The following is a 27,557-nucleotide window of genomic DNA, read 5'->3' as shown; positions in this document are numbered from 1 at the left end:
AGGCTACTTGACACGCTGAACCCCTTGTTACACTTATTACAGTGGAAAGATTTGTCTCTAGTGTGTACACTCATGTGTGTCTTCAGGCTACTTGACTGACTGAACCCCTTGTTACACTTATTACAGTGGAAAGGTTTTTCTCCGGTGTGTACACGCATGTGTATCTTCAGGTGACTTGGCGCACTGAACCCCTTGTTACACCTATTACAGTGGAAAGGTCTTTCTCCGGTGTGGGTATGCAGGTGTGTCTTCAGAGCACCTGACTGACTGAAACTCTTGTCACATTTATTACAGTGGAAAGGTTTTTCTCCGGTGTGGAGACGCTGGTGTTTCTTCAGATCACCTGACTGACTGAACCCCTTGTTACACGTATTACAGTGGAAAGGTTTTTCTCTAGTGTGTACACGCAGGTGTCTCTTCAGGTTACCTGACTGACTGAAACTCTTGTTACACTTATTACAGTGGAAAGGTTTTTCTCCAGTGTGGAGACGCTGGTGTGTCTTCAGGTGACCTGACTGATTGTCACAACTCTTGTCAAGGTGTTTACATTTTTGAGTTTTCTTTCTTGTGCAAGTTGGCTGATGTGTTTTTACTTGCCCGGCTCCCGGTTGAGTTAAGGTCTCTGTAAACTGTTGTCGACTGTAAGATGCTGGTTTGTCTGAGAGAGAGAGAGAGAGAGAGAGAGAGAGAGAGAGAGAGAGAGAGAGAGAGAGAGAGAGAGAGAGAGAGAGAGAGAGAGAGAGAGAAAAGAGGTGGATACAATCAGTCATAACTCATGATATTGACATAAAGTCATGACATTGATCAACAGTTTCAGACAGGGATGCAGCACTGAATGTAACTCCTCATTCTCACTGTTTATTTTATGTTCTGGTCCACCTCAACCCTCGAAAGATCACACCCAGTTTTTGTTGCATGAAAATTAAGCAAATAACATATTTCTGTGTTGTGTGAATCCACCTGTTTGGATTAATTAAGTGTTGCATTTTGACCAAAGCATTTGCCATAAACTACAAACAATGTGTTTAATTCCCCTGTATGAGTCCTCATCCATGGACTTCCATGGATGTTCATGTGCATCTTCAGATGAGCCTTTTGAGTGAAGCTTATTTTACAAACTTTAGGCTAGGTGTAAATATTTCTATTTTTTTTCTTTACCTGTATCAGTCTTCATGTGTCGTTTCAGATAACTCCCTCTGTGACGTTTTATGGATGGAATTTGTTTTGATGATTTCAGCTTGTTGCTCAAAGACAATCGTCGTCCTTCCACATTTAGTGTCTTGCGTGACTTCAGTTTGTTTAAAGCTGACTGACCTTCCCTGGTCTCCTCCCAGTCACTGTCGTCAATGTCAGATTCAGAACAGGGTGAAGTCCTCTCATCGCTGTCTTCAGAGTCAGATTCAGAGAAGTGTGAAGAGAAGAGCTGGTCATCTCTAGTTGGCTGTGAAGTTCCACAGTCCTCAACATCAGCTTGTGATTTCATGTGTTCAGTTGAGGTGCTGGCTACAGGCTCTGTATCTTTGTTTTCATCAACATCCTCTTCACTTTGAACTGTCAACGTTGACCCATCAGCCTCCTCTGGTCTTTGCAGTAGCTCCTCCTCCGGTTCCACTTTAGTCTGTGGAGGCTCTGGTCCATCTTGGACATCACTGTGGCTCTCCTGCTGTTCTTCTTTAATCTGCAGAGGTTCTAGTTTTACCTGGACCACACGGGACCAGCTCCACACTTCTTTAATCTGGAGAGGTTTCAAATGGACGAGACTGGAACTCCTGTCCTCCTGTTCCTCTTTAATCTCCGGAGGTTCTAGTTTCACCTGCATCAGCCTGGGACTCCTTTCTTCCTGTTCAGGGAGATCTAGAAGGAGAAGAGACAACCATTGACTGATGGAACTCACCTGATTGTAACTGAAAGATTGAAAGCTGATCGTTTGCGGCTGGACATGATTGTTGGGGCACTACTAGGGGCACTACTTCAGATAGTTCTAAGTGACATTTGTGTCTGGAACACTGTCTGGTATATTGCTGTCTACCTTATTCATTCTGTGATCAATAATAATGAATAAAAGGTTATTATCTTGTGACAGATGAAGCTCTGTGAGCTCTTTTTCTCATACCTTTGTATTTGATTTCATTTACTATCCGTTATGATTAGAAGAAAAACATGCTTCTCACAGAAATGATAAGGATAAAAACACAACAGAGTTAGCGAATTTCATTGTGGTCTTTGGTTTTGGACAAATAAAACATTGCAATAGAGCAGAGAAATAGGCCATACATAACTTTGGTGCAAACTTGGTTGCTTTTCGTGGTTGTAAGTAGAAATTTAGGCACTATCAACATGTTTTTCTTCTTTTGTAACAATCCAAAGAATGTAGGCTAAACAGGAGTTTGTTTCCAGTGACGTTTCGGTCAATGCGATAGATAAAAGGAGAGAAGGTGGGGAGCCAGCTGCGTGGCATGAGAAGAAAGATATTTAACAAAATAGTGATCTGAATAATCAGATCATGCTTTCTTAATGACCCTGACACTGTTAGCTACTATTATGTTGACGGCATTTTATCTGTCATCTCTGTTAGAGTTGTACGTCTTGTAGCCCATCCTTGTTTTGTGCTTCAGTTCCATACATTTATGAGGAGGACGGGCAGAAACCTCTTATCTCCATATTTTATCATGTTGTGTTTTTTTCGTAAATTAATGCCCTACTTGATAACACTACAGTGTGTGTGTGTGTGTGTGTGTGTGTGTGTGTGTGTGTGTGTGTGTGTGTGTGTGTGTGTGTGTGTGTGTGTGTGTGTGTGTGTGTGTGTGTGTGTGTGTGTGTGTGTGTGTGTTACTCACAGCCTGCCTCAGAGTAGCCAACAGTCCTCCAGGTAGCAGCAGATCTCAGGTCTTGACTCATGGATGCTGATGAGTTGTAGGAATGCATGTGACACTGAGCCATGCTGTGACTGAACAGATGGCCTTCACTGGGCATCTGTACACACACACACACACACACACACACACACACACACACACACACACACACACACACACACACACACACACACACACAAACACACACACACACACACAAATCGGTCCAGTTATAGGTAAAAACTCGAATCGGCCTGTTATAGCACCACCAGAAGGCCCATTTGAAAAATATCGGGTGGCATTTCTTCCATGGCCTAATGGCAATGTACGTCCAAAGTTTCACGGCAATCGCACGCTGTGTTCATGATTTGTGACATTTTGTTAAAAACGGACCACTCCTGCAAACTTTGGAAGCCAATCTTAGCCAATCAGGATGGAATATGAAAAATCCGACAGATACGTTTGATTTAATTACTGTACATATACTGTGTACCGATTTGCGTGCTGTTTGGACAACACCTGTAGGAGTAATATAAAAAAAAATGGCCTCCTGGTGACGCTATAAAAGGTCGATCTGAAAACTTCGGGGCAGAGGTTCTGCTCTGGCATCCAGGGAGTGTGTATGCCGGTGGGCAAACCCCCGGCCATGGAATTTAAGCTCATTTCCGGGTTCTCTTACAGCTTGAAGTTCCATTAACGGCCCAGCAGATGTCTTTCTTTCACCTTCTGAAGAGCACTGCTGGTTGCAGAACAAATTAATCTCAAAAGAAGTTAATGAGGTTTTGGCCCGACTTTACACTTGACTTTAATACCTTAGCAAACATTTTCATAAACACTTTATGTTTTCAATCGCTAGTCTAAAGTCTTTTTTAAATCATCATGACATGTGTTTTGCAAAGTATGGTTCCATTAATTTTAAAATGAATGATAATAGGGTATGAATTCTAGGGCTTCTACTGGTTCTACAGAGAGAAGACCTGCCCTCGCTGCGGTTAGAGCCAATAGCAGTCGTTTCCGGTTTCATTTCGGGACCGTAAGTTCAAAGATGGCGGATTTGAATTTGCCGAAAAAGTGGCTTCAAAACAGTCTGTAGAAACCAATGGGGCTGGCTTTGTCCATTCTTTTTACGGTCTATGTGCGCACAGTTTTGCTGCAATCGGGCCAACGGTGCCAGAGATTAGCTGTTCACAGACGGACAGAATCAGAATCAGCTTTTATTGTCACTTCACAGGTTTACAGAGGTAAAAAGTGGGTGAAATTTGTTTTCGTGCATAGTTCCCATCGCATCGTTATTTCCATAAAAAAAATAGAGAAGGAAGAATAATAGGGGGGGGGGAGTCAAGGGGGAAAGGAGATCAAAGTTATCTACATATTTACACATGGTACCTGAGATAAGGTATAAAGGTGCGTGAGCATAGCAGTAGACGTATACTGTGCATGATATACTTATGGACGTGGTGCTAAAAAAAACATGAACGTGTACACGGACGGACGGACGGACGGACGGACGGACGGACGGACGGACGGACGGACGGACGGACGGACGGACGGACGGACAGGGTGCAAAACATCAGATCCGCTTACACACTCAGGTGAGTTTCAGTGATGTCATCAGAGTAGTAATACTTTGCACTGTTTACCCCATCTGAATAGCTTATGTGAGCATTATAAAGAATAGCAGAATAATAACTTAAACCCTCTATTTTCAGTAAAACGGACCCACATTTCTTGGACTGCTTTTTTCTGTCAACACCACATCTCTTTGCCAGAAATAGCCAGTCTACAAGCTCACAACGCGTCACAGTTTGGCTTATGTCCCCCCCAGAATAGGCATGCTGGGGTTCATGTGGTTAATGCTATTCATAATAATGTAATGGTGTTTTCATTTTGTCAAGGTGCACTAACGTTTTCATATTGCTGGATAATGTGGATAATTGTATTGTACGTGCATAATGTTTTCATGTTGAGTACAACTTTTGATCATTTCTTTGGCTTATTATTATTTTTATTTTATTTTCACATGGTGTTTTCATCAGGATGGTGGACAATTGTTTTAGCACTTAAGGCTCATTTATATTTAATTGCGTGCCGGTGTCATGATCAGTAAATAGCAGAACTACAAGCTCACTATGTGTCACGTCACGAATGTGACTCGTGGTGAGCTTGTATATCTGCTACTTACTGCATGCAACACCAGCATGCAACCAAGTATGAATGAGGCTTTAGCAGTAGAACACCTAGTGACCGCACCTTTCAACAGACCAGACTAAGATAAACATCTACACGTATGTAAGCGTTCAAAACAAAGTGTTATGATTTAAAATGAGAGTTTTAGAGATATTTGTCAGGGCCTCGGGACACCCAGCTTGAGACCAAGCTAAACCTGGCCAAATCGGGACGTCTGTTCACTGTCAGTGTTGCCATATTTATTTTGCGGGAGAAATAAGCAACCAGGTCTATGAAAACAAGCCCAAAAGAAGCGACTATAATAGGCCACATGTGTGAGCACTTTAAACCTAGATCTACAAGCTCACAACATGTTGCGATTGATTGATTGAATACTTTATTAACAGTTTGCAAAAAAAGGCCCAGTGGCACAGATTTATACAAAAGAATGCTAAAAGGATAATAAGCCCAGGACTTGTTTCCATTGAGGTCCTGTGTATTCAATTCATCGAGACAATAGGACATTAATTTGGAACACTGTTGTTCACTGTACCTGTGAACATGTCCTGGTCAGTCTCTCTGGTCTCCATCTTCACAGTCTGGAGTTTCCTCTCAACCTCGTCCTCTGCATCTGATGACTGATAAGAAGACACCCACATTCTTTTTCGTCTCTATCATGACAAATAGTGTGCTTTTATCAACATTTTAATACAGCAATGCATTGACTTAAAGAGACTTGAATACTTAAGTACTTTTTAAAAACAACTTTTAAGTACACATTTCATACTCCAGTACTTTATCTTTCAAGTACAAATTTGACACATCACTTTTTCAACTTGTAATATTTGAGGAGTATCTATACTTTGACTCTACGGGTTGAGTACTTTGTCCCCCACTGTGCTCTGTCCATTGGTGTAAAGTAACTAAGTACATGTACTCAAGTACTGTACTTATATACAATTTTTTAAGATACACCTTCAGGAGGCTGCAATTCAAAAATGTCCCCTGTCTAAGTCTTAACCTACCCCCCCCCTCCTTCATTTTCCTCTTTTGTATATATGTATTTTTTTCTCTCTTCATACCAGTAACCTGAAAGCTGATTGTATGACATTCTGTATAGTAGTGTGTATATCTGTCTGTCTCTTATGTCATCATGATTTGTGTGCATGGGGTTCTCATCTTAAACAAGCTGCGTGCTTAATGAGAGTTCCAGTTTAGTAGACCTTGTATTGTGAATTTGTACTTCCATGTACTGTTATGTACTGTCATGTACTATTCTCATGTCTTACTAAATAAACTACATCAATCAATCAATCATACAATGTTCAATACTTTTACTTCTACCCCACTACATCTCAGGAGGAAAATATTGTTATTTTACTCCACTACAATGATATGAACCTCTGTCATACAAAGAGCTGTTCAACCACTGTACTGTTCTTTATAGGTTCTGTATTCTAGTGCATTGTTCTATAAACTGAAGCACCATTTGATTAACTGAATCTCTCTCCCTCACTTTTTCTCTTATCTATATCTCCCCTTCTTTTTCTCTTCTCCCTCAACACACACACACACACACACACACACACACACACACACACACACACACACACACACACACACACACACACACACGCACACGCACACTACTAGTATATCAATTCAAAATTAGGATAATATGTGGGGGAAAAAGGGTATTACCTCTGCCATTATTTGTTACTCTCGCAGAAATCGCAGTCGCAGAAACGCTTGCGTTCCTTCAAAGTGGAATAGCAGAATGACACATGGCCCTGGATGGGCAGACAACGGTGCATTATGGCCTAATCTCGTGGGAATGCGTGGGAGGTTGGTAGTCCACCTTACATGGGCGTTGCAGATGCCAGTGTCCTTCCATTTTTCATTTCTTTCCTCCCCTGACCAAACCCACACAAGATACATTGTTTATATTAATAGTTTCCATGGCACTTGATGTCACATGGGCAGACCACATAAACCACGCTAAAACATGGACCTCATATCTACGGAGGCCTCTATCTACGGGTCAGAGACAAGGTCAGAGGGAGAACGATGAGTCTGAAGTCTCTCACCAGGAACTGATGGCATCGTGACGAGCAAACCTTGGCTGTGTGAGCCAAGCCAAGGCGAAGCTGTAGGAGGGGAAATAGACACACCACCTACTGTACGTAGACGCACAGCGGAGCTAGCAACACTGCAGAGATCAACACCCCGATGCTGGAGAGGAGGGTGTGAGGGCAGAGATCCAGCTAGTCCACACTCAAACCATTAATGGACCATTAGATTTGACTAGTCTGTAGGCTATGGTTGAAACACACACAAACAAACAAACACACACACACACACACACACACACATGCACGCACGCACGCACGTGCGCAAGCACACACACACACACACACACACACACACACACACACACACACACACACACACACACAAATATTGGACCTACACAATCACAATCAGTCGCACTCACAAACTCACAGGTTGTAAGCTTGTGTGTGTGTGTGTGCGTGCGTGCGTGCGTGCGTGCGTGCGTGCGTGCGTGCGTGCGTGCGTGCGTGCGCGCGTGCGTGCGTGCGTGCGTGCGTGCGTGCGTGCGTGCGCTCATGCGCACACTCACCAGTGTGCAACTATGAAGTATAAACCAGGCATAACACCAACCCTATAATGACTCAAACTAACCTCTCAGTTTACCCACAATGACGATATGCTATTTTAAAAAAATCTTGAAAGAATGAGAAAAGATTGGAATATTTTTGAAACATTGTAACAACACAATTGTATGGGGGGTTCCGCCTGGCTGGGCCGTGCAGAGACCACTGGAACGGCAGGTGCTCAAAGATCATAAATGGACAGAAGCGCACATCAGAAATGTAATACAGAATGGAACAATAACTTGGCCTATGTCATGCCTGCTATTACCCCAGGCTATCTCCTGCCTCCTGCATCTCTACCACAAACAGCCTAACATGAGGGCAAACTAAAGGCAGGAGCCAGTTTACTTAATTGTCACATTGATTGGAAATAGGGGAAAACAATTAGCCTGACTCTGTACAAACCAAGCAAACAAAAGCTCATGAAATAAACATATCTCAGTTTTGTAGCTAATCTGCACAAAGTGTAAAAGCAACAATGTATTCATGGGATAGTGAATTTACCATGCTTGCTGAGGGCATGTCTCAAGTTGTTTGCAATGCAGCTGCAACTGATGGCAGCCAGCTCATTTTAATATAATTATAATATTAATATACATATTAATTTGGGGGTCCTGGACAAGAAAAAGTTTGAGAACCACTTATTCAGAGTACAGATCTGTATGCTAATAGAAGTTATGTTGCTATAACATGTATGCCTATCATCTGTTATTGCACTTTCCCTGTGACTGTCGACATCGTTGCTCTTTCATGTTAAGATGTAGCCTAATTAAGGGGCAAGGCCGTACTCTACACTTTATTCTTCTACTTTTAGCTCCGCCCTCTAGGCTGCTGCATTTACTAGAATGGGGAATCTCACTTCCAGATGAAACAGTGCGACTTGTAGTAGTTTATAATGGCATTATGGTTATATATCACATTTCACAAGACATAGTACTTGTAGATAATAGAGATCAATTGGCTGAAAATGCTCTAATAAGTCTTAACTTTATATTCACAACGAAAATGTAGTGCTTCAAATGATACGTGAGCTGGTAAATCTCTGACAACTATAATAACCAGCTCAGTCTAGCTAGCAGTATACAGGACAAGGCCTGTATACTGCAACACAGCCATTACCATCATGTGCAACAGATTGTCGATGGGTGATATAAAACAGGGAGTATAAATGAAGTAGTCGTACCATAGAGCCAGGTTGTACTTGGTTGGTATTGATGTTGGTAACATCTGTTATCTGGCTTTGACAGTAAAGCCGACAGGAACCCGGGGAAGGTAATCTCCACTGCAGCTTCAGTCCAGTCCAGTCCAGTCCAGTTTTGTCCTGTCACAGTTTGTATTCCACCTATTCCACTAATATGGTGTTCATGTGTGTTGCAGTTTGTTATGGTAAAAAGAAGAACTCAATTGATTTACTAAAGTAAAAGTATCAATACGGCAATGTAAAAATATTCTGTTACAAGTAACAGTCCGGAATTCAACATTTACTTGAGTGAAAGTACAATAAAATAAATACATCTACTGATGCACAAACTTGGACACATCAGTGAGAGTTGCTTTAGTATGTATGTGCTTGTTTACTATCTCTGATCATACATGATGCTGCTTTGAAGGTTACTGGCATTCATAACGTTCACAGACACACATTAGATATACCAGTCCACGTATGAACAGTGAACAAGGAAACACTGCTTTCATTTATTATGCTCCACACAAATGGAACAAACTTCAGGACTCTCTGGAACTGGTTCGATTGGTCTCGATAGAGACGTTGGGTGCTTCTTGAGGACACACTACATAGTGACTGCACCGTCACGTGTTTCATGTAACACTATATTCATTTGCAGTCGTGGCGTTTTAATGTGGTTCAAATGTTTGTTATTGTTTTTCATTATGTATTGTGTTTTATATGCTGTGATCTGGGCATCCTTGAAAAAGAGAGCTTGCTCTCAATGGGCTTCCCTGACAAAATTAAGGAAAAAGAAAGAAAGAAAAGAACATATTATGTGCACAGTGTGACGCATGAGAGAGAGCTTGTGAAAAACAGGCAGACGGACGGACGGACGGACGGACGGACGGACGGACAGACAGACAGACAACCAAGTAGGGACGTTAACAGTTAGCAGTAGCAGTGAGACAGGAGGACAGACACCGTTCCTACTCTTGTTTTTCTCTTTATCTGTGATTTATGGCTCTGAGCACTGGAGTGAAGAGTTCTGTCTTGATACATCATGTTCTCAAGAACTCTTCTGGAAATTACCAGATACCTCTCTCTCACACACACACACACACACACACACGCACACACACACGCGCGCGCGCACACACGCACGGACACAGAGACACAATCACTACCTCCATGTAAAGCGGCCAATCTCAGTGTTTTTCAACTGTTTTCAATACAGTGGGATAGATAGACAGAGAGCAGTAACAGCATGTAACCCAAATCTAAACTAGAAAAAGTGCTCCTTGGAGCACAGGTCTCCGCCAGGTCAGGTAGGTTATTGTGGCCTCCTGGTGGCGCTATAATAGGCCAATGTGAAAAGGGTGCCATTTCTTCCTCGGCCTAGTTGGAATGTGCGTGCAAATTTTCATGGAAATCGCACGCTGCGTTCATGATTTCAGACATTTTGTTCAAAACGGACCAATCCTGCGAACTTTGGAAGCCAACCTTAACCAATCAGGATGGAATATTAAATATCGGACAGATCCGTCTTGATCACATGACTATAGAGATAATGTGATGTGACCGATTTGCGTGATGTTTGGATAAAATCTGTAGGAATAATATCCAAAAATGGGTTTTGCACAAATCGGCCTCCTGGTGGCGCTATAACAGGCCCATGTGAAATTTGGGGCAGAGGTTCTGAATTGGCATCCAGGGAGTGTGTGTGCACAGTTTCGCAGCGACCGGGCCAACGGTGCCGGAGATTAGCTGCTAACGGACGGACAGGACACACGGACGGACACACGGACGGACGGACGGACGGACGGACGGACGGACGGACAGGGGGTAAAACATACTCTCTCGCCATGCCTTTCGGCCTGGCGGAGACAATGAAACAAAAGCTGTTCAAATAAATGTATAAATAAAAGATGATGTGATCAGAACTGTTTTCTTTTTTTTTTGACTGAATCTGAGTGATTCCGTTTTTTCTTCATGGTAGGTTTTATACAGGCTCTTTTGTAGCTTACATTCTGTCTCTGCCCCCTTATCCTCCTCCACCTGCATACTTTTATATGTTTATGAACCTATCATGCCATTTATTATAAAAGCCATACATGTTTGTTCTGCATTCATGTTTATTCACCCCAATGAAGGCTGTGTGTCCCACAACACGTACTGTAGGTGCATTATTGAATTTATTCTTGCTATGCAGTATCCAATTACATAAAGGCTTTACCATTTTTTTCCTGTAAGAGTGCCTTGTTTTTTTCTCCCTTTTTTGCCATTTAACTTTGTCACCCTTGTACCATGAGCATCTTGTTTTGGGATTTGCACTCAGTTTCCTCAGTTTTCCTCAGAGTGTTCCAGTGTTGTGACATGAACCAGTTCAGCTTGTGTTGGGTTTTATGGACGATTACCTATCTCTGTGAGCAGAGCACTGGCTACTCTTGTAGGCCGAGGCAGAGAGGAGTGGGGGGTTGGAAAGAGTGTGTCCTGTCACTAAAAGGTCCCACAAGTTCAATCCCCACCGCGGGACATTGTGTCCGTCAGCAGTCATGTGTCAAAGGTCACGTTTGTCCTCTCATAGTTGTCTTTGAGCGAGACTCTGACCCGTACCTGTCTACCTGCACAGCAAACACCTCACTGTTCATTTAAACCCTTATTATGCCATTTAAACCCCGTATTATGCCCTTTTTCATTCTTTGTTGTATGGTGTAACACTGTCTTGCACAGATCTATATCACAATTAGTCACATTGTGAGCTTAGATTGAATTTTTCTGTATTTTTCAACTTTTTTGGGGGAAATGTTCTCCAATGGTTACATGCCCAAAATAGGGACACCAGGTTGAAAGTGGTTACAGTAAGTAAAATGGACCCATGCAATGTTTACACTCTCACTTAACCTACTTTAACACTTGTTCTGTGTGCTAATTCAATTCCAACACACTGGGGGTGAAATCAGACAAATTCCTGAAATATACATTTTTTATTTCTCACCATTATGGGATACATTTTCTGTGGATTTGTGATGTGTACAGTCATACTGTACTTATATATAGTCAGCCTGATCGCCAGAGAATTAGTATACATTGCACGGATCCAGTGCACGTCATTCCGTGCATAGTCGCCTAGAAACCCCGAAATTCCGTGCATATGTACGGCGAGTCCCACGGTGGGCGTAACCAGTCGCAACCCTGAAAAACCCGGAAGCAGAGCAGTCCCCACAACAAAATTTACGATTCTGTGCCTATCGGTACATAACTCAAACGGCGCTGAGTAGGCACAAGGGAATGTCGCAACGTTCGGGATGGCAACTCGCTCGCTTTAGCTCGCTCGGTGGCCCCTTACGTGGCGACAATTCCCTTGAGACTGCGCGCCTCCGAAATGGTTTAGTCACAATGGGGGAGATGCGAGGCGGCTATGCACGGAATTTCAGGTTTTTCCGTGTCTATTCACGGAATTTCAAAAACGTTCAAAGAGAACGTTTCCTCTGGCGATCGGGTTGATATAGTAATAGTAATCCTTCTACATGCTGCTTCATGTTTAAGTCATGCTTCGGTCATGCTTCAAGGGAGATAAACAGGTTGATATTCCCAAAGTTTCCTCTAATAACTTTCAGCCTTTTATTTGTTGTGTGGCTCTGAAAGATTTAAGATTTATGGTCTGTGTGTCCGTCTGTGCGTGCGTGCGTGCGTGCGTGCGTGCGTGCGTGCGTGCGTGCGTGCGTGCGTGCGTGCGTGCGTGCGTGCGTGCGTGCGTGCGTGCGTGCGCCGTGTCCGGTGCTAATTCTGCAAACCGCTGGGCCAGTCAATGCCAAATTTCTTGTGCACATTGCCACTGGGCTAATGTAGAATCCAACAGTTTCTATTTGCACAATATTCAATTCCTTTTGAAATATTAGACTTTTTTTTATGGCCAATGTGGCGCAGATTGTCCAAATTTGGACATGGATGCCGTGTCATTGGCTAGACGCTATCAGGGCCAAGCCGTCTGTAAGGAAGTGAAAGGCGAATGGGGCGGACACCTTGCCCAAATACAGAGTCATACATCATAGATAGCCGTTAGAGCCAGTCTTGTTTAATAAAACCCAGTTCCATAATATCAATCAGGACTCATGTAGCTGGTAATTGTAACCTCTGATTTGATATCTAACTAGAAAAGGTGCTCATCGGAGCACAGGTCTCCAACAGGTCAGGTAGGTTATTGTGGCCTCCTGGTGGCGCTATAATAGGCCAATGTGAAAAGGGTGCCATTTCTTCTTAGGTCTTTCACGGCAATCGGACACTGCATTCATGATTTGAGGCATTTTGTTCCAAAAATGTGTTTTGCTAAATTAGACCTGCTGGTGGCGCTATAACAGGCCAATGTGAAAAGGGTTAGGATAAGGATAATTCCTTTTAACAGGTCGTTCATGAAAGTCCTTGCGGTCTTGTTTCCAATGAGAACCTGTGAGCAATTGGGGTTAAGAGTCTTGCTCAGGGACAAATTTCATATCATCGGCACATATGCTGGGATAGCCTGGAATCGAACCTGGGGCAACCAGGGCCAGCTGGTTCCCTAGGCGGGCTCACTAACCACTCAGCTATGGCCGCCCCAGGCATTTGTTCCTCGGCCTAGTGGGAATGTGCATGCAAAATGTAACGGAAATCGCATGCTGCGTTCATGATTTGAGGCATCTTAGCCAATCAGGATGGAATATGGAAAATCGGACAGATCCGTGTTGATCACATGACTATAGAGATACTGTGTACCGATTTGCGTGATGTTTGGACAAAATCTGTAGGAGTAATATAAAAACAATTATCTTGTCTAATTTTTTCCAGTTTAAGAAAATACAGGATATCTCTCATCCAATGAGTATGGGAGGGAGAGTCAGGAGATTTACAATTCAACAAGATTAGTCTCCTAGCCAAGAAGGTCACAAAGGCCATTATCATCCTTCTTAGCTTTAGGGAAGGAAAAGAAGGAAAAACCCCAAACAATGCACCAACAGCCAAAACGTATGCATGATGTCTGCCAGAGCGTGTTGACATCACAGGCTGACCACACATGTGCTCATATAATCGCATGTGTCTGCTCACTCATACATAAGATACAAATCATCATTTGCATGAGTTTCATGGAATGTTGGGAATAAGGGTAACCGTGGGATAGGAATAGATCAGTGGTTCTGAGCTCTGGACCACTCGCATATTTCAGTTAAATAATGCCTCGGCTGTTGCACAATACTATCGTGTAACTACAAATTAAATCAAGCCCTTAACAGTAATTATTTAATTTCAAGCTTTTTCTCCCACACCATGCCCATTAATTCAAGTATTTTCTTACATTTGATGGACTTATACAATATTATTTAAACATATTTTTACGGTATTTTATTATTATTGCATTATGTATTATTTACATGTTAAAACATTTTCCCATGGACCACCTGCAGGCCTAATTATACCATGGACCACTAGTAGTCTTGTGGACCATTGGTTTAGAAACTGGGATGTACAGTACACTGTACAAACATGGGATGTGTCAGGGACCAGAGTTGGTCGCAAGAGAGACACCAGGACATGTGTGTAGTTTCTTTAAAAGGACTTTCTTTGGTGTTTTACTTTTCCCATAAAAACTTGACAATTCATAATGCTAGGCCCTAAAACAACTTAAACCAACTGAACAGACGTCAACAGCACGGCATGACAATATCTCACCAACCAAAGTGTCAAATGAGGGGAACATATATAGTGGGTGATCAATCCACTCTTGACACAAAGGGGAATAGACAAAGACTAACATTAAACAGACTACAAATAACTACAACATAATCCACTACAGCACTAACTCATATTAAATAAATAAATTACATACAACTGAAATATCAAAATACATTTCTTCACAATTGTAATAATAAATTCAAACTCATAACAAACCCCTGCCCCTCCCCATATGCACAGGGGACATGGTGCATTCCAATTAGTAATCAGCTCCTCATAATCACCTCTGAAGCAGCTGGTACTTTCTTTGATCAGCCATCTTAACTCAAGTACTCATCCGAACTGATAACAAAAACCAAATAAACTTAAATACAAATTAAATAACTCCTGATAAAACAACTTGACCTTGACAAAAGATAACTTAATGGATGTACACTGCAGTACATAACAACTAATTTACTAAATTAATAAACCAAAAAAGACAAGTGTCCACCATGTTTTACCAACTTTGTGTGGCCATCACATGTGGCCATCACAGGATGCATAGCAAGTGTTACCAAAGCACTAATCTTAACCCAACACAACAGTGGTCCCCAGGTTGATTCTTAGTCAGGGTGGTGGTCCCTCGTTCACAATTAGTTGAAAACCCCTGCTCTATACGATTGTCTTATGTGTGAGTAGGCCTACATATGTGAGTACGCTTGGTTCAATGTCAGTTTGAATAAGATTAAGAATAAGAATAATATAAGAATGATAATGTTTTACCTGTCCTTAAAGGATTGTTAAAAATGTTTTGAAACAGAACGATTACTGACACTGTGTCATCACATCAGGTATTGTACATGTCATGCAACATTTGTTCAAGAATCCTTTAATCAACTGGCGTCAGTCACCTATAGACTATACTTCTTAACATTAAACATTCCAAGTGAATTACTGCAGCAAGTCTAGGCGAAACCCACCTGTCTGTCTGTCTGTCTGTCTGTCTGTCTGTCTGTCTGCCAGCATTTCATCCAGAACAACAATGTAACAATTCGTCATTATTGTACAGTAGCTATGTATCATAAATAATGGCATTTACTGTAGATAGATAGATAGATAGATAGATTTGTGGGGCCATTCAACAAATACATCAAATGCATAATTGAACGAAATTTCATTCCACTGGCTTGCATAATTCTAAAACTACTCCTAGTTAAAATATACAAACAATAGTATAGGCTACTAAGACAAAATCCACCCAATAGACCAAAACTATTGCACATCAATCAATGAGTCCTCAGCAGCATACAGTATAGGATAAGGGATAGAGGATATTGCACCAATATTGCACTTATTTATACACACATTTTGGTTGCTGCATTAATTCAATATAGTGAAATAATCAAATATAAAAACACACACACACACACACACACACACACACACACACACACACACACACACACACACACACACACACACACACACACACACACACACACACACACACACACACAGTGAGTGTGTGACCTTTGTCCATGCGGATCGGAACGGGCCCCCTTCAGCCAGCCAATGAGTGGGCAGTCGGCCAAGGATGGACATTACGTCCCAGTGACAGTGTGTGCTGCAGGACAGAGGATGCATGATGCAGCTGCAGTCCAGATTACATCATCTACCCTCATCTACACACTCACCACCGACCACCATGTGGAACAAAGTTCAACTAACCTGCTGATACAGGAGAGACTGAGTGTGATTAAGCAACAGTGAATCCCCGATTTATTAGGCTAATAAAAGCATATTGATTATAATAAACCACATAAAAACGTATATTTGTAGGCCTATTCAAATGTGTCCATCACCACTTAGAGAGAGAGAGAGAGAGAGAGAGAGAGAGAGAGAGAGAGAGAGAGAGAGAGAGAGAGAGAGAGAGAGAGAGAGAGAGAGAGAGAGAGAGAGAGAGAGAGAAGAGTCTGCAAAGTATGCTCCGATGGAGTTGGACAATAGTTGGAAGAACTTCACAATGCAGAGAGAGGGGGGGGAGCGGGAGAGAGAGAGAGAGAGATAGAGTGAGAGTGAGAGAGAGAGAGAGAGAGAAAGAGAGAGGGGGGAGCGAGAGAGAGAGAGAGAGAGAGAGAGAGAGAGAGAGAGATAGAGATAGAGTGAGAGTGAGAGAGAGAGAGAGAGAGAGAGAGAGAGAGAGAAAAAGTCAGGACAGCTTGCAACACACAACACACTCGCTGCTCGATGATTAACCCTTAACGACGTCAATTTGGCCGATTAATGATTAACAAAGTGCGACTATAGATGCGTGCGTTTTTTTCTTCGTAACGTAAAAGAACGGCAAGTTCATACAAATAACAGCCAGGACGAGAGACCCCACGTGGAGTGGACCCCCCCCCCTCCTCCTCTTCAGGGAGATCCCAGCATATAAAAGCAGTGATCGTCTCCAGGGACGTTAGATCTAAACTCAAGCAACAAGCAGCTTGAATTACCCTCCAAAAAAAGACAAGCAAAAGGACTGATGAGGGTCTAATACTACCCCGTTGTTCAAACACTGAAAAGGTAATTATTTGTTGTGTGATTATAGGCATTTATATTTAGGCCTATTATGTGACAGTGTTTGGATTTCTGTTGCACTTGTTGCTCATGTTTTATTGTTCTGCTCTGGAAGATGCGCGGTAATCTGAGAAGTTGACAAATTGGAAGTTCACTGAATGAACAGTGATGGGGTTTTCCCCTTCTCACATGCTTTCTTTTATTTGTTGTTATCCTCCTGTTTTATCCTCTTTATTTTAAACCTATTCTGTGAAGCACATTGAACTGCACTTGATATAAATTAACTTTGATTGATTGATATCATATCATATCATATCATATCATAATATAATATAATGTAATATTTTATTATAATATATTATATTATATTCAGTAGGAAACAAAATCTCATCCTGCAGCCTTTAGTAGCTTTTTTTTAGGGAGAATAATGCGTTTATTTTGCCATTAGTCTGAAAATTGAATGAATGAAATGAATTAGAGATGAATGTTCTGTGCATCATCACCCACCTCATGGAACATGATGAGCTATAATATGTAGGCTAACTTTAAAGTCTTCAAGGAGACAAATGTCTTTATTAATTCCTGGTTCTGCTATATATGTGGTTCTCAAGGTGGGGCCCAGGGACCCTCAGGGTTCAGGGGCTTCCAAATGGACCCTTACTTACAGCATGTTGGGTCCACTTGGTTTATTTGTTTATTTTTGTTTATTTGGAATGGATCCCCATTAGCTGCTGCCTGAAGGGCAGCTAGTCTTCCTGGAGTTCAAGACAACAATATACATTAACAATTATGTAAATACAAACATTATTCTCAATGTATTACACAAAACATTGTCAAAACATTATTAATCGCAAAAGAAAATAGATTTTGCATTTGTATACACATATAGAGTTATGGGGGTCCTTGAAATTTAAAAGTTTGGGAACCACTAACCTAAAGTATTTGTTTTTCCTCCCATCTCTTATTTTATCTCATCCACTCATCCATCTTTCCTGTCCTCCTTTCCTTTCCCCCTTTCTCCTTATCCCTCCTCCACAGTCTTATCCACTCCAAGCTCTCCTCTCCTCCTTCACACACTCTCTCCATAGCTCCAGAATGCCTCCCCAGTTGCAGTCTCAGAACCAGAATAGTCCGAAGGTGGTGCAGGGGGACCTGGGCTCCCTGAGCCCAGCCGTCAGGGACTTTGTGGAGGCCAACATAGTGCTGTGTCAGCCCGACTCCCTGCACATCTGTGATGGCTCCGAGGAAGAGAACCAGGCCGTCCTGGCCCAGCTGGAAGAGCAGGGCATGATCAAGAAGCTACGCAAATATGAGAACTGGTAAGATGAATGAATAGGCAATCGAATATAATGAAGCATAATTAACCAGAACCGAATAAAATTAAGCACTTAAACTGTATACTTCGTTGAGCGAGGTCCCCCAGGGGTCCATCCTTGGCACCCTCCTTTTATTCCCTATACACAGTGTTGCGACCAGACCTGGAATTTCATCGTTTTAGGGGCAAGGCCTCTTGGCCTTTGGTGATGTCCATTTTTTGAGGGCACAAAGGCCAAATGCCAGGGCAGGAAGACCATCAAATAAAACAAGATTTTAGTCCATTGAAAGAATTAATTGAATTTAAGAGTTAAGAATGATTTAAAATGTTATATGTAGACTATCTGCAGGGAAATAAATGATGGTATTTACATGCTCAGCCCGGCACCAATCAAAGTTACTGGATTGGTTTAAAGATGGGGACTCAGGGGAGTTAAGAATTCACACTGGAAAGAAAGAGACACTGGTGTCTACATATTGACAAGAAAGAGACAGAGGAGAAAGTGGTACAGTCAGCTGGGGCATAAAGGACATGCCATTGTTTTGAGGGGCACAAGCCCAAACTGAGGGGCAACGACGGCCTGAAATTCCTGCCCTGGTTGCGACACACTGTGAGCTTGTAGATCTGCTATTTTCGGCCGAATGTTGTTCACCCTGTCTGATATGCCCAGTATAGGGACGCTATGGTTTAAGTAGAATAGAATAGGATAGAGCCAATGGCCCAAAGTCAAAGTTATGCCAATGTGCAGTAATGGAAATGTTATCTGCATATACAGTAGCTGTACTTTATTAAAGTTGGGTATATTGGATAAGTATTTGGAACCAGCAGTATTTCAAAACCACAAAAACAACATGCCTGCAAAGGTCATGATTAGTGGTTGGTCTGGTTCTGAACGATTCGGTACAATTATGTAATGTTTGCAGCAAGGGACCGGCGTGTTTTCACTATACACACATTATTAACCCATTCAATCTGGGAACGCATCTGTGTCACTTTAGATTTATTTGGCTATTAAAAAATAGCAGATATACAAGCTCATAGCACGGCAACGTGTGCCGCGCTATGAGATTGTAGATCTGCTATTTTTGAAAAATCGTGAACATTTTTGCAAATCTTTGAATATATATTCTACAATATAAAAAAAAAACTTGTGTTGCTACAGTATATCAGTGGTGCTCCAACTTTTGTATTTGGCCGCGGACCCCCATCTCAAAATATGTTGTTCCAGGGACCCCCCCAGAAGCACAGATCGGAGTAATTCTTTTTTGCTTTAAAACATTAAACGGTTAAAGGGTTGAAAAGAAATATTTTCATATGACACATTAAATGAGCACACCTCCCTCCATTTTGTCTCCCTGCTATTTATTTGTCCCCTTAACTTTTTTCTTTTACTCTTCTCCTCTCCTCCAGTTGGTTGGCGAGGACAGACCCCAGGGACGTGGCGAGGGTGGAGAGTAAAACAGTGATCATCACCCAGGACCAGAGGGACACAGTGCCCCGCACTAAGGGGGGTGGAGTCAGCCAGCTGGGCCGCTGGATGTCCCAGGAGGAGTTTGACAAAGCCATGGCGGAGCGGTTCCCCGGGTGCATGCGTGGTAAGACTGATGCAAACCCATCCTGTCTTATACGTTCACTGTAAGCTTTCTTTTGTCAGTTGAATTTGTAGAAACCTATCGTTTATTGGTTTAACCGCTTTCAACATGGCGTCCCTATTTTGGGCATGTCAATAAAGCAGAAGAAACTCTCGCACATTGTCTTCAAATGCCAAAAAATCTGAGATTCTTTATTGGGACAATATTCCTTCATCAGATTACCTAGTTTGGTCCTCTCTTACTCACCTGTCGCTTTGTAGGTGTGTAAAAGCCTTGTTCCTAATTGGGCATGTCACTATAAAATGTTCAAACATTTCCAAAATTATAATAGCACATGTTCGGGATACCAATTTTGTCGAATTAGGAGAGAGAACTCATACAGGATACAGGAAAAACAAGTGAAATAGGAAGTGATGACACAAAGAAATGAGCAGACATCCTGGAATTGGAACGCTATAAACTTGAAGATGATAAATGGCTTCTCTCTCCTGATTGGATGAAATTGGTGTCTCACCTGAACATGTATTTGTCTGTTTACTAAAGAGCTGGAGAAACGGGGAGAACCCCTGTTACTGAACAAACACTATATCAATGACTACTATCAGAATATAGAGCTTTAACGTTTAAATTTTTTTTATTTGTATTTTCTACCACAAAGATCACAAAAAGCACCTTCAAGGGACATCAAATGTCTTTATCTCTCTCTATAACTCTCTCTCTCCCTGTATCTCTTTCTCTCTCAGGTCGTACCATGTACGTGATTCCCTACAGCATGGGTCCGGTGGGTTCTCCTCTTTCTAAGATCGGTGTGGAGCTGACAGACTCTCCGTACGTGGTGGCCAGCATGCGGGTCATGACCCGCATGGGGAAAGCCGTCCTCAGCGCTCTGGGAACCGGGGAGTTTGTCCGCTGTCTGCACTCTGTAGGATGCCCACTGCCTCTCAAGAGTAAGCCAAGGCCGCGTAATGTCTCTTTCAAACCGCTGTTCAATGCCGGACACAAACAAAATTATAGCACTTTACAGTCATGTGTATTAGTTGTTTCGGTTCAGAGTCTCAGATCGAGGGATTTGTTACACAATTATAGTTATATATAACACGCAGAGAATTTAATTAGTGATTCTCAAAATGTGTTGTAAGTGTTATGTTATGTTATGTAAGCTTCTAAAAACCTGTTAGCTGGCTGATTTAGGGTCTGTCTACAGCTACGACAGGCTTTGTCCTTAGAGATAACAAAGACTTAACATAATATTTACTTTGACCACAAACACATACCGTATGCACTGTTACATAACTGTATCTTTATGTGTGAGTATGTGGGGTGTGGTCTGGAAAGAACAAAACAGATTTAACAATTATCAGTATATAGTCTACTGTACGTACCTCTATAATATGTATACATACTATAATTACATTTAAATGTAATTGAAGCTTCATACAATATTACATTTTTAACTAGTAATATACATACTGTGCATAATACTATCTAAATACTGAAGGAAATCATTATATATGGCTCAACACTGATGCTTAAACAAAGAAATTGGTCTCAATTATAATTAGATTAAGTTACTACTTAGAGGTTAGTAGTAGCAGTAATTGTAGATTTCATCATAATAAAAGCCAATAAGTGTAAGTACTATTATACAGTGGCAGAGTTAGAATGTGTTGAGCATTGTTCATTAAGTGGAACAGAGTTGGACTGTATTTGGCTGCGGACCCCCTGGTATCGCCCTCCCCCCCAAGGACCCCACGTTGAAAAGATTAAAGATTCTATGAACCGATGAGTTGTTCTGACACCCATGCCTGTCTCTCTCTCTCTTTGTGTTCCTCAGAGCCTCTGGTGAACAACTGGCCGTGTAATCCTGATCTGACTCTGATCGCTCACATCCCAGACCGTCGGCAGATCGTGTCGTTCGGCAGCGGCTACGGAGGAAACTCCCTGCTGGGGAAGAAATGCTTCGCTCTGCGCATCGCCTCGCGTATCGCCAAGGAGGAAGGCTGGCTGGCCGAACACATGCTGGTAGGACTGACTTATTACTGCCTTGTCTGTCATAGAAATAGATCTATTGAAGATTCTGACTTTCAAATGTACATATTTTTTGTTTTGATTGTATTGCTGTATTGTTGTATTATGCTTTCTGCTTTGGCAATGTAAACGTATGTTTTCTCATGCCAATAAAGCCCTTTGAATTGAATTGAATTGAATTGTCTGTCTGTCCGCTGTCAACGCACAGCAGACAGACAGACTGTGAGCTTGTACATCTGCTACTTTTTGAACATTATTGAAAAATCTTGAAAGTGTGAGAACTAACTGATTTAGGAGGCATTTGTAGAATCGGCCTCAGGTCTTAATGGGTTCACCCTGTCTGCCAATACAATGAATACACAGTGAAGGCTCACATCTCTCTCTCTCTCTCTCTCTCTCTCTCTCTCTCTCTCTCTCTCTCTCTCTCTCTCTTTCTCTCTGTCTCAGATCCTGGGAGTCACCAACCCAGCCGGTGTAAAGAAGTACATGGCAGCAGCGTTCCCCAGTGCCTGTGGGAAGACCAACCTGGCCATGCTGAGCCCCACCCTGCCCGGGTGGAAGGTGGAGTGTGTGGGAGACGACATAGCGTGGATGAAGTTTGACGAGCAGGGTGAGGCTTCTTTAACGATTAGAACAGCCATTCCCAACCTGTGGGCCGTGAGGATATTGCAAGTGGGCCCCCACATAATTGACAAAACACTGATTATATTTATTAACACATTGGGTGCCAGAGGTTTATTAAAATATTATACGTTGAGTGCCTGCATTTCTTCCATCCACTTGCGTTATACGTTTCGTGCTGCAGAAGCCCCGACGCGGAAGTGCATGTAAACAAAGCGTGCGTGCGAGACGGCGGAGGGTCCCGACTAACGCCTGGAACAATAATATTTCCAACGCGATCCTCCATTGCAGCGTGATCGCCGATCGGAAACGGCTCGTTTCCACCACATTAAAAAGAAATGGAGATATTAAGCTTTTAGTCAAGGAGATAACATTGAAAACGCCGACCGGAAGGATTTTTGACATGGAGCCTCATCCAGCCTCTTCTTCTCAGAAACTCCTTGGGTGATGTCAAAGTTTCGTTTTAGCGCCCCACGTGGGCCACTCGTATAAAAATAGAATTGGGTCAAAAACGGTCCGGACCGTTTTCGGCACTTCTCGTTTGGACCCTCAAAAACGGTCCGGACCGTTTTTGGCATTCAATGTGTTAACATTAATATACAAAATGAATGTAAAAAAAGATAATTCATGGTATTTCTTTTCTTTATAAACCGTGAAAAATAAGCTTTCATTGTGATGCAGATAAATAGGAAGTAGGAACTTAATACATACTACCTTTGTTCCATTGATCCAAGCCGAAACACAATCGATTGGTTGATCATTAAAATAAACATGCTCTGAAAATGCACGCGGTCCTCCCATCTGACCACTTCTGCCGTGATGGCCAGATGGGTGGGCTTATGCTGTCCTTTAAAGGATTTGGCTTTGAGTTAAAAACAACACACGACATACAATAAATACGCAAAAATCGCAAAATAATAAATGAACCTTGTCTCTCGTTCTTCCTTTTCCGTTGCTAGGCAACCTGCGGGCCATCAATCCAGAGAACGGCTTTTTCGGCGTCGCCCCCGGCACCTCGGCCAAGACCAACCCCAACGCCATGGCGACCATCATCAAGAACACAGTGTTCACAAACGTGGCCGAGACCAGCGACGGGGGCGTGTACTGGGAGGGAATGGACCAATCACTGCCCGAGGGAGTCACCGTCACTTCCTGGAAGAACAAGCCCTGGAGCGCTGAGGATGGTAGGTCCACCTGTCAATCAAACAGCACTCACCATTTAATATTTTAGACATGTTTACATTTTACACACCATGACACATGTAACTGTAGCATATAGGCTTCAATTCCTACATCGCAACATCACTGGTCATCCATGTTAATGGTCAGATTTGACCATTTCTACTTTAATCCTATCGTTCCATTGTGAGACAGACAGACAATTCTTACAAAATCTTTGAATGCTACAGTCTGTAACTCAGCCTTGCAAAAGTTGACAATTGCGTTCACTCACATCAATATAGTTTGAATGTCCATTTCTGCTCAACATTTCACTAATTTGAAAATTGTGTGAGCCAGCAGTCTGTCTCGAATCTGACACAACACTTCCCATTGTGCTCTCAAGCTATAGAACACATTGGGTGGTTACTCCTCACACTAGGGTTATCTTTATGATTCTGCTTATGATTATCTTTATGACTATGGCTATGGTTATGGATATGATTATGGTTATGGTTATGGTTATGGTTATCGTTATGGATATGGTTAGGATGGCCTTTTAAGAAGCACTCTGAGCCTTAATCACTTAAGCCCTATTTTCAAAAATAGCTAAAATAGCCACATAGTGCTGTGAGCTTGTAGATCAACTATTTCCGCTATTTTTGAAAATGTCTAGTTTTTTTTTAAATAAAATAATAATAATAATACATTGAAAAAAATATATATATATTTTTTAATGTTTTTCTCTATAATGCCTAAATGCCCAAAATAGGGACGCCAAGTTAAAAAGTCCAGACAGAAATCATGTGATCCTGAATAGATAAATACTATCTCCCTGAAAACTCCAATGAATAAACAAACTATTACTGAGTAATCATTCTATCAGCGTACCTGTCAATAAAGCGCAGTGAATCATAGCTGATTATTTCACAAGGCTTATCCCCCCCCCCGCCTCTCTCTCTCTCTCCCTTCCAGGTGAGCCCAGTGCCCACCCCAACTCTCGGTTCTGCACCCCCGCTGGCCAGTGTCCCATTATCGACCCCCTGTGGGAGTCCCCAGAGGGCGTCCCCATCGAGGCCATCATCTTTGGAGGCCGCAGGCCTGAGGGTGAGTGGAGACAAGACAATAGCATGGAATAACATAGGACACATTTAAAAGAATACTTCAGAACAGAATAGAATAGAATACACAATTTTGGGGGGACTGAAGTGTAATTATAGTGGAACATAGCAGCTTATTCTCCGATGATATCACAGTCTGATGTGTCCTTATCTCTGTGCGTGTGTGTGTTCAGGTGTTCCTCTGGTGTATGAAGCCTTCAGCTGGCAGCATGGAGTGTTCGTGGGAGCAGCAATGAGATCTGAATCCACCGCAGCAGCAGAACACCAAGGTCAGTACCTGACGCTGGTCTGAGACCATTCGCCTTCAGTCAATTTACTTATAGTCTCTCAAGCCAGACAGCTCTTCCACAGCTACAGGGAGAGTCTGTAATTCTGACTAGTAAAGGTTCTGTACAGGAAGGTGTCATCTGTTTGTCATTCCATTCACCAAAACATATTTTAAACCATCCTCTGTTAGGCGGACGGAAGCATCAAACATTGTGTGAGCCAAAGGTCTGAGAGACTAATTTACAATGGAATTTACAATGGAATGGAATTGTTTCCTTGTTAGAACCAAGTCGTGAGATACTCAGACTTATTGCATCTTGAATTCCTATTCCAAGCGAAATTCTGAAACAGATCTAAACAGAGCCTCAGCCGTAGAAAGAGGCTTTTGAATTATATATTACACACATCTCAACAAAAACCCATAATCTATAGAAATATAATGATCAGAGACCAAAACATTGTCAAAAATATCTCAGTATTAACAACCTCTCTCCCTCCATTCCTTCCAGGCAAGGTCATCATGCACGACCCCTTCGCCATGCGCCCGTTCTTCGGATACAACTTCGGCCACTACCTCTCTCACTGGCTCAGCATGGCCGAGCGACCCAACGCCAAGCTGCCGAAGATCTTCCACGTCAACTGGTTCCGCAAGAGCCCCACCGCCGGCTTCCTGTGGCCGGGCTTCGGCGAGAACATCCGCGTCCTGGAATGGATGTTCCGCAGGGTGAGCGGTGAGACCGGCGCCATGCCCTCCACCGTGGGGTACCTACCCTCCGCCCAGTCCCTGAACCTCGAGGGCATGAGGGACACCGTAGACCTGGAGCAGCTGTTCTCACTGGACCAGGAGTTCTGGCGGAAGGAGGTGGAGGATGTGAGAAGGTACTTCGACACCCAGGTCAACGACGACCTGCCCGGTGAGGTGGCCAGACAGCTGGACCTGCTGGAGCACAGGGTCAACCAGATGTAGAGAGAGAGAGAGAAGTTAAGATGATGGTACATGGAGTAATAGGACAAACACAAGTGGTGTAGGACATTGCTTCTCAAACATTTTAATTTCAAGGACACCAAAGTTTGGTTTGCATTGCTGTGGCCTACCCCGTAACTCCTTCACCCTTGGGGGTCCACGAACCCCTCTTTGAGAACCAGTGGTGAAGGAAACGTATGACAAATCAGAAACTCTCTGTGTTGTAGGACAGGAATCTAGCTGTAGAAACAAATTGCTGATCTACAAGCTTGTAGATTTGCTATTTTTGAAATGTGTCAAAATGCTTTTTTTTATAATTAAAAAGAAAATGCCTGTAATGACAGATACAATATATGGATGCCAGAGTTTTTTTATTGTGGCAATTGAATGCTGAAAAATCACTGACAGAGAACATTACACCAACATTTTTGGTTTCTCTGATAGTGTTTGTAAAGGGCTATACTTGTTCCTCTCTCCATCAGATAAGTTGAACCTGAGGGAAGGTGTGTGTCTTAAATTAATAGAGAGCGTAGAGACAAATTGTCAACAAATGTAGGAACTTAGACTTCTATGGGGTCCATTTTGAGTCCGTTCGCTGATACAAACAGACGATGGCTGTTTCTCTAACCTACAGTACCTTCTCCAGATGATTTAAGTCTCTCTCTTCTTAGTTATTGTTCCGATGCATTGCTTCACAGTTCAGACCTCAAGCCTGCCGCTATTTAAACATAGCTACATTATTGAAACGCACAGTATTTCTAGCACAACCATTTATATTGGTTGATATGGTTGTCAGAGAAATAATAATGCCAAGGGGATCTGGGTTCAAATGTTGAATCTGGAACATTTTTGGTTTTCTTTCCTGTTTTCCTGTTGTTGTTATTATTATTTTATGTTAATTTATTTTTATATTGTAGTTTTATTTCATGTTTCTGTACGGTTGTAATCTCAAACCTCCAAAGACGGGGAAAAAAAACTTGAATAAACTTTATTTAAATGTATTTGTGACTCTGTTGCGTTTGTCAGTTGCCTTTGACTGTGGTTGTGTGTTGTGTACCATTACACATGTAATAGTAATTAAAATAAATCATAAGAATAATTGCTTATGCAAATCCATCAATGTCGATGAAGCTGTTGCTCCAAATTAATTTGGTGATTAGTGGTGTAAACCGGTATTTAACCTGAGCATGGCCATGGTCACACTATGCAGGACAATGTTCTACAGATCTCCTGCCAGCTATTGAACGGCATACACAATTGCATGTGATTGCAACCAGTGGTGGAAAGTAACTAAGTACATTTACTCAAGTATTGTACGTAAGTACAATTTTGATGTATTTTTACTTTACTGGAGTGTTTCCAAATGTCAATACTCTTACTTCT

The 27,557-nt window shown here is 42.3% G+C and overlaps 1 protein-coding gene and 1 pseudogene across 2 annotated transcripts in view; one reads left to right on the top strand and one right to left on the bottom strand.

Annotated features, from left to right (window-relative positions):
• Positions 1-5,680, bottom strand: part of LOC308081978 (steroid 17-alpha-hydroxylase/17,20 lyase-like) — a 31,152-nt pseudogene extending 25,472 nt beyond the window's left edge. The window contains exons 1-2 of the transcript in view: positions 5,575-5,680; positions 1,363-1,854 (exon numbers count right to left, since the gene is read on the bottom strand). The product of the transcript in view is annotated as a steroid 17-alpha-hydroxylase/17,20 lyase-like (transcript). The remainder of the gene's footprint in view (positions 1-1,362; positions 1,855-5,574) is intronic.
• Positions 5,681-16,771: 11,091 nt separating this feature from the next.
• pck1 (phosphoenolpyruvate carboxykinase 1 (soluble)) lies at positions 16,772-27,175 on the top strand. Its single transcript, XM_080424225.1, has 10 exons — positions 16,772-17,114; positions 18,147-18,427; positions 19,834-20,018; positions 20,759-20,962; positions 21,850-22,037; positions 22,491-22,653; positions 23,624-23,848; positions 24,798-24,929; positions 25,117-25,212; positions 25,720-27,175. Exons 2-10 carry the CDS (start codon positions 18,204-18,206, stop codon positions 26,175-26,177), a joined length of 1,875 nt encoding a protein of 624 aa, XP_080280351.1. The 5' UTR covers positions 16,772-17,114; positions 18,147-18,203; the 3' UTR covers positions 26,178-27,175.
• Positions 27,176-27,557: the final 382 nt, after the last annotated feature.

The sequence above is a fragment of the Gymnoscopelus braueri genome (assembly GCF_963280865.1).
Source record: "Gymnoscopelus braueri genome assembly, chromosome: 3".
Taxonomy (NCBI): domain Eukaryota; kingdom Metazoa; phylum Chordata; class Actinopteri; order Myctophiformes; family Myctophidae; genus Gymnoscopelus; species Gymnoscopelus braueri.
The sequence above is the reverse complement of the archived record's forward strand: the minus strand, read 5'-3'. Positions and strand labels throughout refer to the sequence as shown.

Coding starts and splice junctions, on each gene's coding strand:
- pck1 (XM_080424225.1), top strand. CDS start 18,204: ATGCCTCCCCAGTTGCAGTCTCAGAACCAGAATAGTCCGAAGGTGGTG. Junction 18,428..19,833: donor CTACGCAAATATGAGAACTG/GTAAGATGAATG, acceptor CCTCTCCTCCAG/TTGGTTGGCGAGGACAGACC. Junction 24,930..25,116: donor TGGAGGCCGCAGGCCTGAGG/GTGAGTGGAGAC, acceptor GTGTGTGTTCAG/GTGTTCCTCTGGTGTATGAA.